Genomic DNA, 16,542 nt, shown 5'->3' with positions numbered 1-16,542 from the left:
CTCTCCCCATCACAGAGTGGACTGAAAATATTTTAAAACTCTCCCCCTCCCTGCCAAAAATAAATTTGCTGAGTTCTCCCTTTCCCTCATGGCCTCCTAAGCAAACCCCCTGCCAGGCCATCCCCGCGGAGCTGGAAGCGATCGGTCTAAGGGGAGCAGGTGCATGGTCGAGGATTTAACATCTGTGGCCTTTACAGCTGGGAACTGCTCAGAGGGAATGATGAGGTGAGTTGTCCTGGTCTGGAAGAGGCAGCCCACTGTCTGCCCAGCCTGAGGCCAAAGGGTTTTTTTTCCTGTGACCTTCCCAGAGCCAGTGCTTCACCACCCTCCTAATGATAAAGGTTTTTCCTAATATCCAACCTTGACCACCCCCTCTGCAACTTGAGACCGTTGCTGCTTGTTCTGTCACTTGCCACCCCTGAGAACAGCCTAGCCCCATCCTCCCTGGAACCCCCTTCAGGTAGTTGAAGGCTGCTATCAAATCCCCCTCCCTCTTCTCTTCTGCAGACTAAGCAGGTGTATGGACAAGAGGCTTGTCCACCCGCCAGTATTTGACAGCCTGGCCCCTTTCTCTCCTCTCCTGCTAGCCGCCAGGCAAGAGAAGGGCTGGGCTGGGTTTGGTTTTTTTGCAAGCCTGCAGGTGTGGCAGGGATCTGGTAAACGGCAGCCACGCATCTGGTGCCTGGGAGGGTGCAGCACCCAGCACCCGCCCTGCCCCACGCAGAGTCAGTGCGCAGGCCGGGCCCTGCCTCACCCCCCGCTACTGACAAGGGAAATAGGAAGGGGGGGGGGACAATAATCGCTCCCCCCCCCGCAGCAGCTAGCTTTGCCCAGCCCCTGCCACGTGGCCCAGCAGCAGCAGCAGCCGCCCTCGCCCGCCGGCCTGTCACCGCAGCCAGGCAGCTGCGGCTGGGGTGGTGCCCGCGCTCCCCGGGGGCGGCGGAGGAGAACAGGCGGCAGCGGTAAGACTGCAGCGCGGCGCGGCGGAGGTGAGCGGCGGGCGGAGGCGAAAGGCAGCGCCCGGCTGCGGGGCCCTGATGCCGGGGAGCGGGCGGAGGGGGGGCCATGCACAGGGACCCCCCCCCTCCTTGCACGGGAGCGGGCGTGGGAACGAACCCCCTCGGCTGGCTGCCTGGCCGAGCTCCGGGCTGGGCCCTGGGGGGCGGAGACGGGCCCTGGCGCACCGGGCCTGGGCTGCGCTCGGTCGAGCCGGCCGCCGCCTGCAGCGTCTCCCGGGACCCCCCCGGAGAAGGGAGGAAGGGACCCCCCGCCCCGAGCAGGTCCCCACCCGCCCCCGCGGGGTCCCGGGGATGGGGAGGGGCGGGAGGCGGGCTGGTGGGTGTGTGTGTCCGGGGGGGCGGGGGGAGGGGAGAGTTGTTGCACCCGCGTGTGAAAAGGGGCACACGTGAGCGGGGGGGGGGGGGTGTGACACTAGCAGAGAGCGGATTCGTTTGCACGTGGGTGCCCCCCCTCCCGGGATTTTCGCACTGCGGATGAGTTCCCCCCCGTGGAGGTGATTGGCAGGAGGGTTTGTGTGTGTGGAGGGATTTTCACACTCAAACGGGGTGCGTGTGCTTTGCACGTGGGCTGGGGGCTTCCCTGTGTCAAATTAATTCTCTCCCCAGCCTATTGTGAGAGCTCATTTCCATCCAGCCCAGGCCCCCTTTTGGGAACAGGTGTATTAGGAGTGGCCGCCAGTTTCTGGTGGAGTGAATTATTTTATGGCACGGTCCACATTTCTTGGGCAAGGTAACGTGAAGGTCCAGATTCTGGAGACAACGCTAAAAAAAAACAATACGACTGGTAATCAGGAAATAAAAAGATTTCAGGGTCCATTCAAAAGCACCTGGCGGCAGCCGGTGGTCTGCTTATGGAGTACCCCGGCCTGAAACCAAAGGAGGGAACCGCACCTTTCCCAGGAGCTATTGCACTGCTCCTTCCACTCTGAGTGCTGAGGTGTTTGTCCCCTGCAGTTCGGATGTTCACGATCCCCCCCCTCCCCCAACCTAAATTATAGATAAAACAGTGAGTTCAGGTTGATTAAACAAGAGATGTGTGCAATGGATGCTGCCAGCTGGTACAGCAAGGCTGGGTTGGTGTTGTCAATTTGTTTATGACTAGGCAAGGAGAGTGGGGCAGGACAAGAGGTGAAAGGAGCCAGAGAGGCTGTTTTTCATAATGGGACAGGCACAGCTCCATCAAGTCACTACCTTGGGGTTGTTGTTTTTTTTTGTCACAGATGGAGTCTGTGCAAATAGCCACAGGTGTTTGAGCTGTTCTGGTGCTGTTTATTCCCCAGAACCTTGTTCTAAACCTTTCTGATGCTGCTAGATAGATCTTTTTATGGCATGGGATCCTTCTAAAGTAATTTAATTTCCCTTACAGCTCACATGTGTAGCTTCACAGCCCCGAGACTATGAAGGTCAAAGTTATTTCAGTCTTGGAAGATAACTACATGTACTTGGTCATTGAAGAAAACACAAAGGAAGCTGTCGCCGTGGATGTGGCGGTTCCCAAGAGGGTAACTAGGAATTTTGCTCCTTAAACCCTGGAAGTTAAAAGACATGGTAGTGGTTCAAGATGTTTGTTTAGAGGAGGCTGGCTTGTTTGTAGACATGAAAGAAGGGTGAGCATTGTGCTATCTTGGCTCCCACCAGCAGCACAAGTGACGTATACAATGAGCTATGGGAGCGAGGTATTCCAGATTGGATGCCTGCAGCGGGGAAAGTTGCACTCAGGAAAAACAAGAAGCAGTTGTATTTATTAAACATTTGTATTGTGCTAGTGCCCAAAGTATCCAATCCTGTGGGCTCCTCCTGTGTTAGTTGTGGTATAAACAAGGCCCAATCTTGTAAATACTTCTCTGCTTGCAGGATTAAAGTTACTCCCTGCGGGTCTGTAAGATGGACCATGTGATTGCAGCTGTGCATTGTAAAATGCCGCCTGACTATGGCTTAGGCCCAAAATGTATATTGTTTTAGGGGGAAAAAAACCCAAGAAGATTTTACACAACCTCAAACAAACAAACAGGCCTTCAATGATTTATTATAAATTGAAATGAAAAGGTTTTGGTTTTGGTTGGTTCAGGCGTGGCCGGTAGTGCTGGAAACCCAAACACAAGAAGTCTTGTGCTAGCAGAGAGGATGGAAAGTGAAACTGACTAGAAACAAAAGTGAAGTGTGGCTAACTCTTGTAAATGTTTTTATCATGATCCTGGCAATATTAGGATTGCTGCTGCTGGAGTAGTATCATTATGTGAGAATCTCCCCTGAATTGTTTTTTAAATGAGAGTTTCTAGTCCTCTTCATGGTTTGGAGAAGAGCTTGAAAATCTGAACCTTGAGTCTCACAAACCAGAAGGCAAAGAGAAGAATCCCAAAGCAGGTTGTGTTTTAAAAACGCTGATCTTTTTTTAAGCCAACCGCATGATTTTAGAGGCCTGCCTTGTGATTTTTGAGGCATAAAAGCAAATAAGCAGCATTAATGGTGAGATGGGAATGACGGGGATCCCTTCTGCCAGCTGCCTTAAGGCACATCTACACGGCAATAAAAGACCTGTCACTGCGTCTCAGAGCCTGGGTCAATTGGCTTGGGCAGTGGGGCTAAAAATTGCTGGGTAGATGCTTGAGCTCTGGGACCCATCCCCCTCGTGGGTCTCAGGGCCCAGGCTCCAGCCCACGTCTGAACATCTACTCTGCAATTTTTAGCCCAGGGGCCAGAGCCCTGCTAGCCCAAGTCAGCTGATCTGGGCCAGTTGCTGCCGTGCTGCAGATCTTTTATTGCTGTGTAGATGGACCCTCTGATAACAGAGGCCCCCATCCGGCACTGAGCTCCATGGCTCTGATCCTGGCTCCAGTGCAAGAACCCTGACAGTACAGAGCTGCACCCCGGAGACTTCATTGCAACATCTGGGTCTCTGATACAGCCCTGCATTGTGTGCTGCGTTCTTTATGCTGAAGGCACGAATGCTGTAAATACCAAGGGAAATCAGACACATTTTTAGTGACCGTCGCTGATTCAAACAATTCGTTATTAATTTCAGGCCTAATCGGGAGCAGCCTTAAGGATTTGGTACTAAAAATGCCTTTTCTGTTGATTTTAAAAAGCTCCCCTCAAAAGAACTGGGCTTTATTATGACATTGTTACATCCTTCCTGCATACGTGTTCACACGCAGCGTGGACACCGGTCTTTCCCATTCATCTCTGTCATTTGCTGCTGCTTCCATTTGCTCTCTGGTGTCGAGATAGTCAGTTGCGCCCTCTTCGCTAAGGGGGGTTCTGAAGATTTCGCTTGGTTCTTCACATCAGTTCGTTTCCACTCGACTGCTACGTGTGGGGCGGCTGTGGGGCGGCACCCGAAGTGCGTGCCCCTATGTACGTCCAATGTTTCCTTCTGATTCCGGTGGAAACAAGCTGCTGGTTGGTGATTTCTCAGATCTCTTCCAGCCAGTGCCTAGAATCTTTTGTAGGCCCTTGTTCTCGAAGGTGTCTAGTTATCTGTCTAAGCTTTTAGCGGATCTCCAGCTCTTGCAGCTCCAACTTAGCATGGCGATTGCGTCTGAACTGGAAATTCTCCGTTTTGTTCTGGCGCTGGATAGCTTTGATTTCCGTACATTGAGGAGTTTAGTAAACGCTGTGGAGACCTTTCCTGTCTCTTGATGTCACTTCCTTCTTGTGGGCTTGGGTAGCTAATACGGTGCTGTTCTTCTTCCTTGATGTTTTTGCCTTCTAATGTGATGTCACTGTTTGAGGTCTTGGTTTCAAGGATGTTTGTTTTAACTTAACTAATTTTGAGTCCCAGGTGACCTGCTGTGTTTCTGGTTTGTCTGCACTCTGTTTGTAACTTTTTGGGTGTGTTACTTAGTACCACAATATCATCAGCAAAGTCTGGGTTTTCTAGGCCTTTGCCAGCTCCCATCCTAGACTGGTATTTGTATTGCTAATACACTTCTTCGTCACCCAGCCTGTGGCAATGCCAAACAGCAGTGGAGATAAAATGCAGGCTTGTTTCATGCCAGTCTCCATATTGAACAGCTCTGTTGTCTGGTTGTTCACCCTTACAGAGCACTTCACGTCTCTGTACACGGCCTTGATGATCTTGACAATTTCAGCTGGCACTCAGTAGGACTGAAGAATATTCCACAGTCTGTGGGTGCAGGCTTTTGAAAATCAGTGCAATTGATGAAGAGGGGAGATGGTCCTCAGTGTGAATATCTGATCCACACAGGATCTCTTGAGCCTGACTCCAGCCTGGCTTTCCCTAATCTTTACATCCACTGCCTCTTTCATCCTGTGTAGCATCACACTGTGGAAGGCTTTCCCTACAACAGAGAGTAATGTAACTCCTCTCCAGTGGTTACAATCAGTCAGAGCACCCTTTTTGGGTATTTCGACAATGATTCCATGTTCCCACTGGGCCAGGAGGGGGGTTTCTTTTTCCCAAATTTCATTGAACAGCTCTGTCTGTTTCCTTAGGCTGGTGGTATCAACTACTTTTAGCATTTCTGCTGTCATTTGATCCTCTCCTGCTGCTTTGTTATTTTCCAGCTTTTTGATTGCAGCCTCTGCTTCTGCTACCTCTCTGGCGGACTGATGTTAAAGTCAAGTGGGTCAGGTCCATATTTTTCATCCACATCTGATGCTGAAGCAGAGCTGGGTCTACTGAGGACTTCTTTGAAATGTTCTATCCGTTTTTCAGTTCTGCTGCAGTTGTAAGCACTCTTCTATCTTTGCTTTTTATTGGCCCATCTCCTGTTTTGAAATTTCCACCCTGGGTTTTAGTCACTTGCTAAGTGTCTCTGTGGCTTCTTATCGCTGCTAGGTCTTCAATATATCTCCATTTATCTTTCCTTGAGCTTCTTGTCACTGCTTTGTCCACTTTCTTATCCTCCTCCTTTGCTTTTTCCAAGAGTTTGTTGGTCTTAAAATTCAGGAGTTTTCCTTTCATTATTTTTCTTTCCTTGCTGAGATGCCGCATCTCTTGGCTTATCGAATTCTTGCTCTGTCAGTGCTGATATCTGACTGTGACTGCCGCGTCTTGAATCACATTGTCTCTGAGCACTGCCCATTTTTCTTCAAGACCAGTCAGTGTCTCCCCTTTGTCTGTCTCTGGCACCACCTCAGATCGGTTCCTTAGTTCACGCTGGAATTTCTCACAGGACTCTTTTCAGTTTTGGACAGTTGATTTTCTTTACCACTGTCTGTTAATGTTGATCTTCCTCTGTTTTAATTTCAGTTTAGCAATGCAAAGATTGTGGTTGCTGCAAATGTCTGCTGCTCAGTCTGCCCGTAGTTCTTGGACCGATTACCTGCATCTTCAGCTAATGCAGTTGTGGTCGATCTGATTTTTCGTTTTGCCGCTGACAAATTCCATGTGTTTTCGTCTATGTCTTTGTCAGGGACCAGGCTACTTGGAAGAACTAGGTTGGTGACCAAACACAATTCAATGAATCTCTTGCCATTTTGGTTGATGGTTTCTAGCCCAGGCTTCCCCGTTGCTCTTTCCATTCTTTGGCTATCACATCCTACTCTAGCATTAAAATCGCCCATGACAAGGACTAAGTCATGTTTAGGTATTCTATCAAGCACACTTTAGAGGCAGTTGTAGAACCCTCCTTTATCTTCATTGCTGCCTTCCTCTCTCGGAGCAGAGAACTGTATGATTTGACATCTGTAAGCATCTGGTTTGGAGTTTGGCATCTATGTTGCATTGGTTAATAGGTTCCCAGTTGATGCAGGATGTTTTTTGCCCACAAAATCTGTCATAAGCGCTGCTCCCTCTGAGTGAGTGAGTGTTGTTGCTATGCCCTAAGCAAAGCAGATGTGTCTACTCTTACTAAAAGCACTTCTTAGCCACACCTATCACTCCTCTCTCACTGATGCCCCTGCTTTCAAGTCTAGAGTTGTCCATCTCCCTCGTGATCAGTGAAATCGCCTTCCACGAACCAGCTCTGAAGTGTTTTCTTGCTAACTGCATCAAACTTCCTGTTGTCCTGGCTTCCAGAGACTGCCTCCCACCAAGAGCTTCCTGGAGCACGAGGGGTTGGTGGTGTTCCGTTTCACCGGAACGGTAGCCTGGTTCAGTTTCTGTGACCAGTGAGTTGTTGGGTTTTTTGGTTATGAGGCTAGGTGGTTCGTCTAGTGCTCAACTCTCCCTGCTTCAGCTGGCCTTGGAGCTGGCAGCCAGTCATGGTGCAGCATGATGCTAGTTCGGCAGAGTCACGTTTCATAGTGCATGCAAGGCTTTCCAGATTTGCTGTAGGGTCTTTAATGATTAACTTTCGGACACAAGTTAGTAGCCGAGATCCTTTTGAAATCCATGCTCTTTGACAGAACTTTTTTTTCCATTTTAGTTACTAGAAATTGTCAGAAAAGAAGGCGTTACACTGAAAGCAATTCTGACCACCCATCACCATTGGTAAGTGCTCTGTAGGGTAAAGAGGTCCAGTATTATATATTAGAAATGGAAAAGGTACAGAGAAGGGCAACCAATATGATTATTACGGATATGGAGCAGCTTCCATATGAGGAGAGATTAAAAAGACTGGGACTGTTCATCTTTGAAAAGAGGTGGCTATGGGGGGATATGAAAGAGGTCTATAACATCACATACGATAGGAGAAAGTGAACCAGGAAGTGTTATTTATCCTTTCACATAATACAAGAAGTAGGGGTCACCCAAAGAAATTTAACAGGCAGCAGGTTTAAAACACACATAATGAAGTACTTCTTCACACAACGCACAGTCAAGCTGTGGAACTTGTGGCCAGGGGTATTGTGAAAGATAGATCTATCAGTGGCTGTTAGCCAAGGTGGTCAGGGACGCAACCCCATGCTCCGGATGTCCCTTAACCGCTGACTGCCAGTATCTTGTACTGGATGATGTGATGGATCATTTGATAATTGCCCTGTTCTGTTCATTTCCTCTGAAGCACCTGGCATTGGTCTCTGTCAGAAGACGGGATACTGGGCTAGGTGGACCACTGGTCTCACCCAGTATGGTGTTCTTATGTCTTTATCAGAGTACATGAGCCTAGGGGGAAAAATCCATGCAGAAATCCCTGCTTGTAAGACATGACAGCAACACTCTGATCTGTGCGCTATCAAAAGACCTGCTCCTGTGACGTGGAAGCTGAGTGTTCCCCAGGATCGGGTCCCGAAGGCAGAACAGTTCTGTTGGCCCGATGTGCTCACACATGTCCTGGTCTGGAACGTCCGGTGGCCGTTTTCATGCTCTGAATCTTGAGTCGCGTTATTTTTCATGTCACAGCACGCGCCAGGGCTGTCCCTGGAGTAACAGAACACACGGGTTACCTTGATGCAGGGGGTTGAGGCTCATTTTAGGCCTCCTCTGGGTTATCAGAAAATGAAGAGTGTATCGCAGAGACGCTAATCTCACTCCCCATCTGTGAAGGGACCATGCCCGAGGAAATGAAGAGCTGGCTAAGGCGCACCCCGAGCTGCAGGTGTACGGTGCGGATGAGCGGATTGGAGCCTTGACACACAAGGTGACTCACAATGAGGAGTTAAAGGTACGAGGCTGGAGGTTTATTATTAATGTTGTTGCTGCACTTCTGCTGAACTCCCCCCTCCCCTCCCCCCCCGATCTCAAAGGTCTTTGCACACGTGATTGAATGCTGGGTGGTTGGTGTTGGATCCTTGTTTTACCGAGGGCAGTGTTGAAGGACAGAATGGGAAGTGATGTGCCTGAAGACATGCAGTGAAATCAGCGTGAGAGCTGGGAACAGAGAGAAATTCCTGACTCTAAGTCCTTTGCTTTACCCAGCCCTGGGCTGAATGTGCATGAGATTGCAGGGATGTAACCAAGAGAAAGATTTAGTCCATGCTCCCACTTCACACACTCTTAACATCCTTAGTTTTTCCTGCTGTGTAACCCACTGCTGTGGGTGGGGAACAGTGAGAAAGCTAAAAACTACAGCACAAAGAAGGAGAGTTCTGTGGCACTTTAAAGACTAACACGTTTAATTTCTGTGCTACAGAACGCTCGGTGTTTTTGCTGGATACAGACTAACACGGCTCCCCCCTGGAACTAAAAATTACAGCTATTGCTAGTCTGTTGCTCCTGCAGACCAACGACTAATTCATTTTGCTCTGCCTCTGATCTAACGTGCATGGGAATCTATGGGCTCTTTGTGTGGGGGATGGCGCTAGGATACAACATCAAAAACCTTCCCCGGCATATTGCTGCCAGGTTTCTCTAAGGCGCCTTTGAAATTGCAGAAGGTTCACGTTTTGAACAAATAGCCAGTAGATGGTAGCATTTTACCAAGGTCATAAATTCAGCAGGGGCTGTCACATGTGGATGTGCTGGAACGCTTTGCCCCGGGACTGTTTGAAATCCAAGTGTGGATCTGAATTTTGCAAATGACCCTTTGCTTCATATCGGGTTGAACCAAACTCCTGGATCTGAACGTCGCCAGTCATTGCAGTGCCATAAATCTGGATCAGAATTTTGCAGCCTGTCTCTGTTCAGAATAAATCCTGTCGACAAACTTCAGAGCTGGCTTTATGTGCTCTGAGTCGACAACGTGAGCATAGGTCTGCGAGCCAGAAACGACCAGTTCCTAATCTAGATTGCCTCATGTGTAACACAGGGATAACGTCCACCTGCTGTGAATCGGAATTTGCTAATATTTGTCCTGCTTGTGCAGTGTTGGGAAGAGGAAAAATGCCATATAAATACTAAGCATTATTGTCACTCACTGTCCTGCATCGTCTTTGGTGTTAGCAGCTGGGGAATGTGGAAAATATTCCTGTCTGTCTGTCTGTCTTTGGGAATTCGCTCTGTCACGCACCTTTTGTTCCAAGCAAGAAGATACTTCTCTTCTCCACTGTGCGGCATTGCTTCCAAAATAGTTGCAAAGCCAGGCCTTTCTGGTGATCTCAGCGGTACTGAAGAGTAAGCAGGTGATTTCTGAAAAATATCTGCTAGGAGATCTCAGCGGGGATTGAGGTATGCTGATCTGCTGTAGCATCATCTGGTGAAGAAGAGAAGTCCATATTGCTTTGTTTGGAAGCTCTTTGAGGGAGGGACCGTCTCCTTGTTCTGTGTTTGTACAGCCCCTAGCACAGTGGGGTCCAGGTTCTTGATTAAGGTCCCTTGGTGTGGTGGTAATACCAATAATGGTAGTCCTCTGTATCTTACCAGCCTTTCTTGTCCCTTTCTCTCTGCAGTTCGGGGATATTAATGTGAGATGCCTGTTTACGCCGTGCCATACGTCAGGCCACATGTGTTATTTCATGTGGGAAGAAAACTCCCCAGATGCTCCAGCGGTTTTTTCAGGTATTCAGCACCTTCTTCTTGAGAAGCCAAAAGGAGCTGAAACGTCTGAGACAGTCTCTGATTTGGGATGTGAGAGAGAGAGAGACGGGACGGGACGGGACGGGGACAGAGCATTAGAATAGAATTCTACCCGGAATCATTTAGATTACGTCCTCCTTTAGCCGCGATCTGCACGGGCCGACCTCACCTTAAGGATAAAACTGAGCAAGACGGGGTTTGTTTTTCTTTAAAGTGGATTCAGCACCAGTGAGATCTGTCTACCTAGGCCCGTATCCAGCCCCCAGCCCTGCAACACCGCACGGTCCTTAATGGATTCAACCTCACGACACCCTTGTGAGGCAGGGCGGTGCTGCTATCCCCACTGCGCGGATGGGGAACCGAAGCCCAGATCCTCTGAGGTATTTATGTGCCTACCTCCCTTCGAGGATCTGGGCCTAAGGGACTTGCCCAAGGACACAGAGGAAGTTTGTGGCAGAGCTAGGAACAGGTGACCTGCCCACTAGACCAGCAAAAAGTGCCTGGCTGCCCGCCCCGGGGAGTGTAGTTCTGTTCACTCTGCACAAGGACAACAGGAGGGCAGGCTTCCCCTTTGCGTACGCCCCTGCTTCAAGCCTCCCCCCCGGCCCGCCCCCAGAGAAAGCGATGTGTTTCCCCACGCAGGTGACACCTTGTTCATTGGCGGCTGTGGGAAGTTCTTTGAAGGGACAGCCGAGCAGATGTACAGGAACCTGACTGAAATCCTGGGGGCTTTGCCACAGGAGACGGTGAGTGCAGCGTCTGTCGGGATGTGCGTGCTCTCTCCCCGGTCCCCCTTCATCTCCTTCTCTGCGTCTTGGAGCAGGCAGGTCAAAGCTGCGTGCCCCCGGTGCGCTGGCTCCAGCGCGCCCCTTCATCTGCCAAGCGACGTGCGCTGCCCGGATTCTCTCTGGCTGGCACCAGCCTCTGTCAGTTTGACACGCTGGCCAGATGCCGCTCTGTGACCGGAATGGCTGCAGCCCGGGTCGGATGATGTGGGAGCGTAGCCGGGCAGCTTCTGTGCTTTGGGCGCCTCTGGCCGATTTCTGGGGCTTGCAGGTCCACACGCCTAGAGGACAAGCTCCCCGGGCCAAGGCGATGTGTCCTTTTTACTGTCAACCGGTTGGGTCAGCGCCAGGCTCCCCCGTGAGTGTGAGCTGTTCTGAGACTGTGGAGACTGACCCGCGGCAGCAGGTCTCCCCCAAGAGACTGGGATGATCCCTGAGGGAGACGTGTGCTCTGCTCAGTCAGCTACTTCTGGCCACCCCCTGAGCTGTTCTGTGAGCGTGGGGACCGAGCCCAGAACTCGCCCTCCAGCGTCCGTTTCCCACCATCCTCTCAGCACGAGGGACCCCTGGGATCATCTAGTCTGACCTCCTGCATGGCACTGGCTCGAGAACTGCACCCCGAACAATTCCTATACACTGTGGCTATGGGGGTTAGACCCAGAGCTCTCCCCAGGTAGCTGCTTCCTCCGCCATTAATTGCAGTGGGCAAACCACAGGCATTAAATGCATCCTCCCCTGGTAGGACCCAGCCTCGCCCGCTAGAGGGACAAGCCCTCCAGAATCTCGCCCAAGGACGAGCAGTCGCTTGGCCAAGAAGCACAGCTCTGTGCTGTGCCCTGAAGACCAGCGGCCTGTGGCTCTGGCTGAGGGAGTTTCACATCCAGGCTCCTCTCTGGGAGGGAACGCTGGGCCCCGGAATTTCACCCGTGGAACCCCTAGCGGGTCTCCGCCGCTGGGACGCCACCTCCAGGGGTGCTCGGCTGGGTGGGGAGGTGCCAAACCCCGAGCGACGTGGAGGTCGGAAGGGCCCGTTGTCTGGTTTGTGTTGCAGAAAGTGTTCTGCGGGCACGAATACACCATCCGGAACCTCAAGTTTGCGTTGAAAGTGGAACCGGAGAACGAAATTGTGAAAAAGAAACTCGCGTGGGCAAAAGTAGGTGTTTGCCTCTTCCGAAGCGGAGAATCCCGGCGGGGCGGGGCGGGGGGGACGCTGCACCAAACCTTGAGTTGGATGAACGCTAGATTTGTTGCTTCTCTAATCTGTGTGCGCGCGTGTGAGGTGCTTGTCGCTAAGCCGCCGCCTCTGTTTCCCGTGAGCGCAGCGGTGGGGGCTGTCTCCTGGTGCTGAGTGAGTCTGTGGTTTCTCCCCAGCTCCGTGATGACGAGGACTTGCCCACGGTGCCCTCCACCCTGCGGGAGGAGTTCCACTACAACCCCTTCCTGCGGGTCTCGTGAGTAGAGTTCAGGGCCTGCCGCCGCCCCCTGGGCTCCCCGTAGCATCCGCACCAGGGGGTGAAGCCGGCCGAGTGCGCAAAGTTCAGCTCTGCCAAAAGCAGGGGCTCGCCCTTTCCCCGGGCCTGCGAATGCTGCTGCTCTTCCTGCCTTTCAGCAACAGACCTTTCACTTGGTGACTCTTCTTCCCACCCGTAGGAGAAGCATCAGGTGGGCGACTGGGCAGGGGGGTCTCATCCCTTCCCCAGCCCCCCCATCCAGGATAACTCATTCCTGGAATGTGACAGAAGATACCCTCCCCATTGTCTCCATCTCCCGTTCGGAGGGAAGAAGCCGGCTCCCTACTCCCCTCCACTGGCCTGCTTCCCTCCTCGTCCCCCCAGGGAGGGTGGCGGGAGGAGAGAGACTGTAGCCAGATTGCGCTCTGTTACTCTGGTGTAAAGCCAAAGGGAGTCCCTAAAAACAAGACTTCAGTGGAGCGTCCCTCCAGATGGCCACCGGCGTCACGGACAGCAGGACCCGGCCTTGAGTCTCGCACGGCGTTCAGAACGGGTGTCGCTTTCGCTTGCAGGGAGGAATCCGTGCAGAAGTTCACTGGCAAGACGGATCCGGTGGACGTGCTGCGAGCGCTCCGCACAGCGAAGGATAACTCCAGAAAGCCCAAAGAGAGGCTGAACCCTCAGGCCATGCTGGCGTTCGAGTGGGGACTCTTCAGCCCCTTCCTGGAGAAGAAGTGAAACGCAGCCGGGTTTGTCGGATTGTTCATTGTGTGTCTATATATACATGCCGCGGTGGTCCGAGGTCGTCTACTGAAATGCAGTGCCCTGAGCATAGCAGTGGGGGAGGTCTGTTAGCCCATCCCTCTCCCAGCTGGGCAAGGATTGTTCCCCACAGCACATTGAGTAGGGCTCTGTCCTGTCTAACTGTAAATAACTTAGCCACGGAGGCTTTCCTTATTGCATGGGCCTCGCTGCTGGGCAGTGGTGCTTGTCATTCAGCCTAGTTTTCCCTTTGCTCCTTTTGATTCCATCACTTCCAGCTGTAACTGTTTGAACCGCCCTAAACAATTCCTCTCTCTCCTTAACCCTTCTGAGAATTGTCTGATTCTCTGAGCCCTGCATCTTGAGAGGGGTGATGTAAGAACCAGGTTCACTTTTGTACCTGGAAATATATTATGGGCTTCTGGAAAACCGGGAAATCTGAAAAGATTAACTAAGTGGAACTGTTCTGTACAGAGCTATTCCTGTTTTTAAAAGGCTGTGTTTTGCCGCAACCCAGCTCCCCAAAACAGGATATTTTGGGGCCATCTAAAACTTTTAATTCGTCTAGTGATTACTGGGGGAAGGGACAACTCTCTGAATGGAACAGAAGTATTCTATGAACCAATGCGGCATTAGAAAAATCATTTCCGTTTTGCACTAAGCCATGCCTGTCCTTTTGCAAAGTGACCCTTTCAAACTGTATCTGAGAAACTTGAAAGTGCTGATTTCTGGGCCAAACTCCCATTTCCCCATAGCAACTGAAGACAATTGTCTCCAGAAAATCCAAACGTGTAGTGAATGGGCCCCTTGTAGCACGATCTGGTGGCTGCATGTATATTAAGTGGAGCATATTAAGCAGAGCATCTTTTAGAGGAGCCGACACTGGTCTGCTACAAGCTTGACTCTTTGGAAAAGTCTCATGTGTTAGGTTTTTCTCTTATACGTTATAATTCTATCACTCTTCAGGAGAAGGCTCGCTCTGATTAAACTAGCACCAGGGTCATTGGAATGAGTGGGTTGGAAGGGAATTGTCTTTTTGCTCAATATTCAGCAGTAGCTTTAAGTCAAAAACAGGATAACAAAACCCCCCAAACCCTGTGGTTTTTAATAATCCCAACTCAATGTTGTTATATAAGAATTTTCAAAACAGTTATTAGGAACATAGCATGGGCTTCCGGCCCGATGAAACCCCAGAAATGCTTTAAATTGGAACCCAGGCTTGTGCCTTCAAAGCATGACTTCACTGGAAGTTGCTCGTGCATTAGGGCTGCTGGATCACCTCCCTTGGCCTGCTAGTTTTAGTTTTAGACACTCACTTTACCAGCCAAGAGAGATTAAGGAATCACAGGTAGAAGCCTGACCTTCAAAGACTTATGCAATTGGCTAGGGGATTACTCTCAGCCAGGAAGTTGAGCACATCCATGTCTGCAGAATCAGTAAGCAGCATGTGTTTTGTTGCGTTTCTTCCACTACAGAATCTTTCAGATTCTTCCCCTGCAAAATGCATTTTTAAAATATCGTGGAAAAGGAATGAAATTTGGAATAACCTTGTGTTTGCATCACCATTTTCTTTAGAAGTAAAAAATGAACATCAGCTTTAAAAAAAAAAAAAAAAAAAATCAGTAGTCTTCCCATTTTAGTTTGAAATTAATATTGCAACTTCTTTTAAATCTGAAAACTGTATAGTATTTAAGTTTGCAAGGCACCAGAGCGGTTTATTACAATATTTAGAATGAACTGTTCTCTCCTTTGAAAGAAAATCTGTAGTAGCTCTTTAAACAGCTGTGAAAAGCCAACAACTTGACTAGGATGGAGTACATGTGGGAATCAATTTGCTCATTTTTATGATTCCATAACTTTTAATATTAAATAGCAGGCCTCATTCTCCATTCACTGTTTACACCCAGGTGCAAAAGTAAGTGTAACACTACTCAATCAAAACTGCAGTGTTTTTACACCTACTTTACATAGTGGAAGGAGAACACAGAGGGAAAGGCAGATTGGGCCCACTAAAAATTCTACTGTAAGACTTTTTTCACATGGCTTTGATTAAACTTGATAGTTTCTAGCACTGTAGTTTGACCTGATTTTTCTTTTATGTTCTGTGAGTTAGAAATGTGGGCTCCACCCTAAGGTTGCACTGCTAAAGCTGAATGGTACAACTTGTGTGTAGACTGGTGCAAGGTATGACACTTTTTGATATTAACCACTGAATGTGCAATTTTAAAATTGTTTTACAGATGTATAGAATATAGCTTCTGTGAATGGGTAGTAAACAAAATGCAGATCACTAATAGATTAATTTTACAGGGCAATAGCTAATTAGCATTTTAGTCATATACTTCTCGTGAAGACTGCACACTTTAAAAGAACCAAGTTTTCTTTTACACTTTAGTTCAGAGTTCTAGCACTTGTCTACTGAACTTAGAATTGCATTAATACTAGAATTAATGTCTTGCTGTAATTAAAACCTACAGTTCTATGCAATACTGTATGTAAAACTATGCAGGAGAAGGCATTCACTGAAACTAGCCTCCTACTTGCAAAATAAGCGAGAAAAGCAATGTGCACTCACCCATAGATAGTAATGACAACTTTAAATAAAGCTTTAATTTTTTTTAAAACTTCATGATAGTCTTGTAGTTGCTGATTTATTTTTGATAAACATTTGATTACTTGAAAAGACAAGACTTTTCTTTACAGGTATAAAAGGCACATCAGTGTCTTTAACAAAGTAGCTTTTGACAAAACAGGGAGGTTGATCAGATATTTGATTTAGAACCAAATCCAAAAAAATATTTAAGATGGGCAGCAGGTTTCTCCAAAGTAGACTTTTGCATGAATACTTCAGTGATCTGAAATGTGGTAGCGTTTGAGGTTTTCAAATATTAGACATTATCCCACTAGAAGGCCCCTCTTCCTCTAGCAAATGGCATCTTTCTCCCTGGGCACCTAATTTTCCTCATTGGGCATTAGGCCTATTTAATCTTATTTGAAAGGCAGGAATGTAGGCATCCAAAAACGATACTGGCTTTGTCAAAGTACTGTAGGTGAAGAAATTTGAATTGCATATCACATTTATTCTTTAAAAAAATGCTCCTGTCCTTCAAACGTGCATGCTTAATGGTTAAGCACCTGAGTGGTCCTCTTGCCGTCATTGGGACTTGGACGTATAACAAGTTAACTCTGCACAAGAATTTGTAGACTCAGGGCCTTCAGTCCCT

The 16,542-nt window shown here is 49.2% G+C and overlaps 1 protein-coding gene across 2 annotated transcripts; it reads left to right on the top strand.

The window, feature by feature from the left end:
- Positions 1-869: 869 nt before the first annotated feature.
- Positions 870-15,945, top strand: LOC137144167 (hydroxyacylglutathione hydrolase-like protein). Of its 2 annotated transcripts, none has more exons than XM_067534357.1 (9): positions 870-989; positions 2,386-2,521; positions 7,352-7,416; positions 8,413-8,530; positions 10,194-10,302; positions 10,963-11,066; positions 12,157-12,258; positions 12,477-12,556; positions 13,129-15,945. In XM_067534357.1, the coding sequence occupies exons 2-9, from the start codon at positions 2,417-2,419 to the stop codon at positions 13,292-13,294; spliced, it is 849 nt and encodes a 282-aa protein (XP_067390458.1). In that variant the 5' UTR covers positions 870-989; positions 2,386-2,416; the 3' UTR covers positions 13,295-15,945. The 2 variants fall into 2 exon arrangements, with proteins under 2 accessions (XP_067390458.1, XP_067390459.1); XM_067534358.1 differs by having other exon boundaries at positions 878-962.
- The last annotated feature ends 597 nt before the right edge of the window (positions 15,946-16,542 follow it).

The sequence above is a fragment of the Emydura macquarii genome, unplaced genomic scaffold (assembly GCF_026122565.2).
Source record: "Emydura macquarii macquarii isolate MOO-44397 ecotype Brisbane River unplaced genomic scaffold, CSIRO-AGI_Emac_v2 contig_3390, whole genome shotgun sequence".
NCBI lineage: Eukaryota > Metazoa > Chordata > Testudines > Chelidae > Emydura > Emydura macquarii.
The sequence above is the reverse complement of the archived record's forward strand: the minus strand, read 5'-3'. Positions and strand labels throughout refer to the sequence as shown.

Coding starts and splice junctions, on each gene's coding strand:
- LOC137144167 (XM_067534357.1), top strand. CDS start 2,417: ATGAAGGTCAAAGTTATTTCAGTCTTGGAAGATAACTACATGTACTTG. Junction 8,531..10,193: donor CTCACAATGAGGAGTTAAAG/GTACGAGGCTGG, acceptor TTCTCTCTGCAG/TTCGGGGATATTAATGTGAG. Junction 12,557..13,128: donor AACCCCTTCCTGCGGGTCTC/GTGAGTAGAGTT, acceptor TTTCGCTTGCAG/GGAGGAATCCGTGCAGAAGT.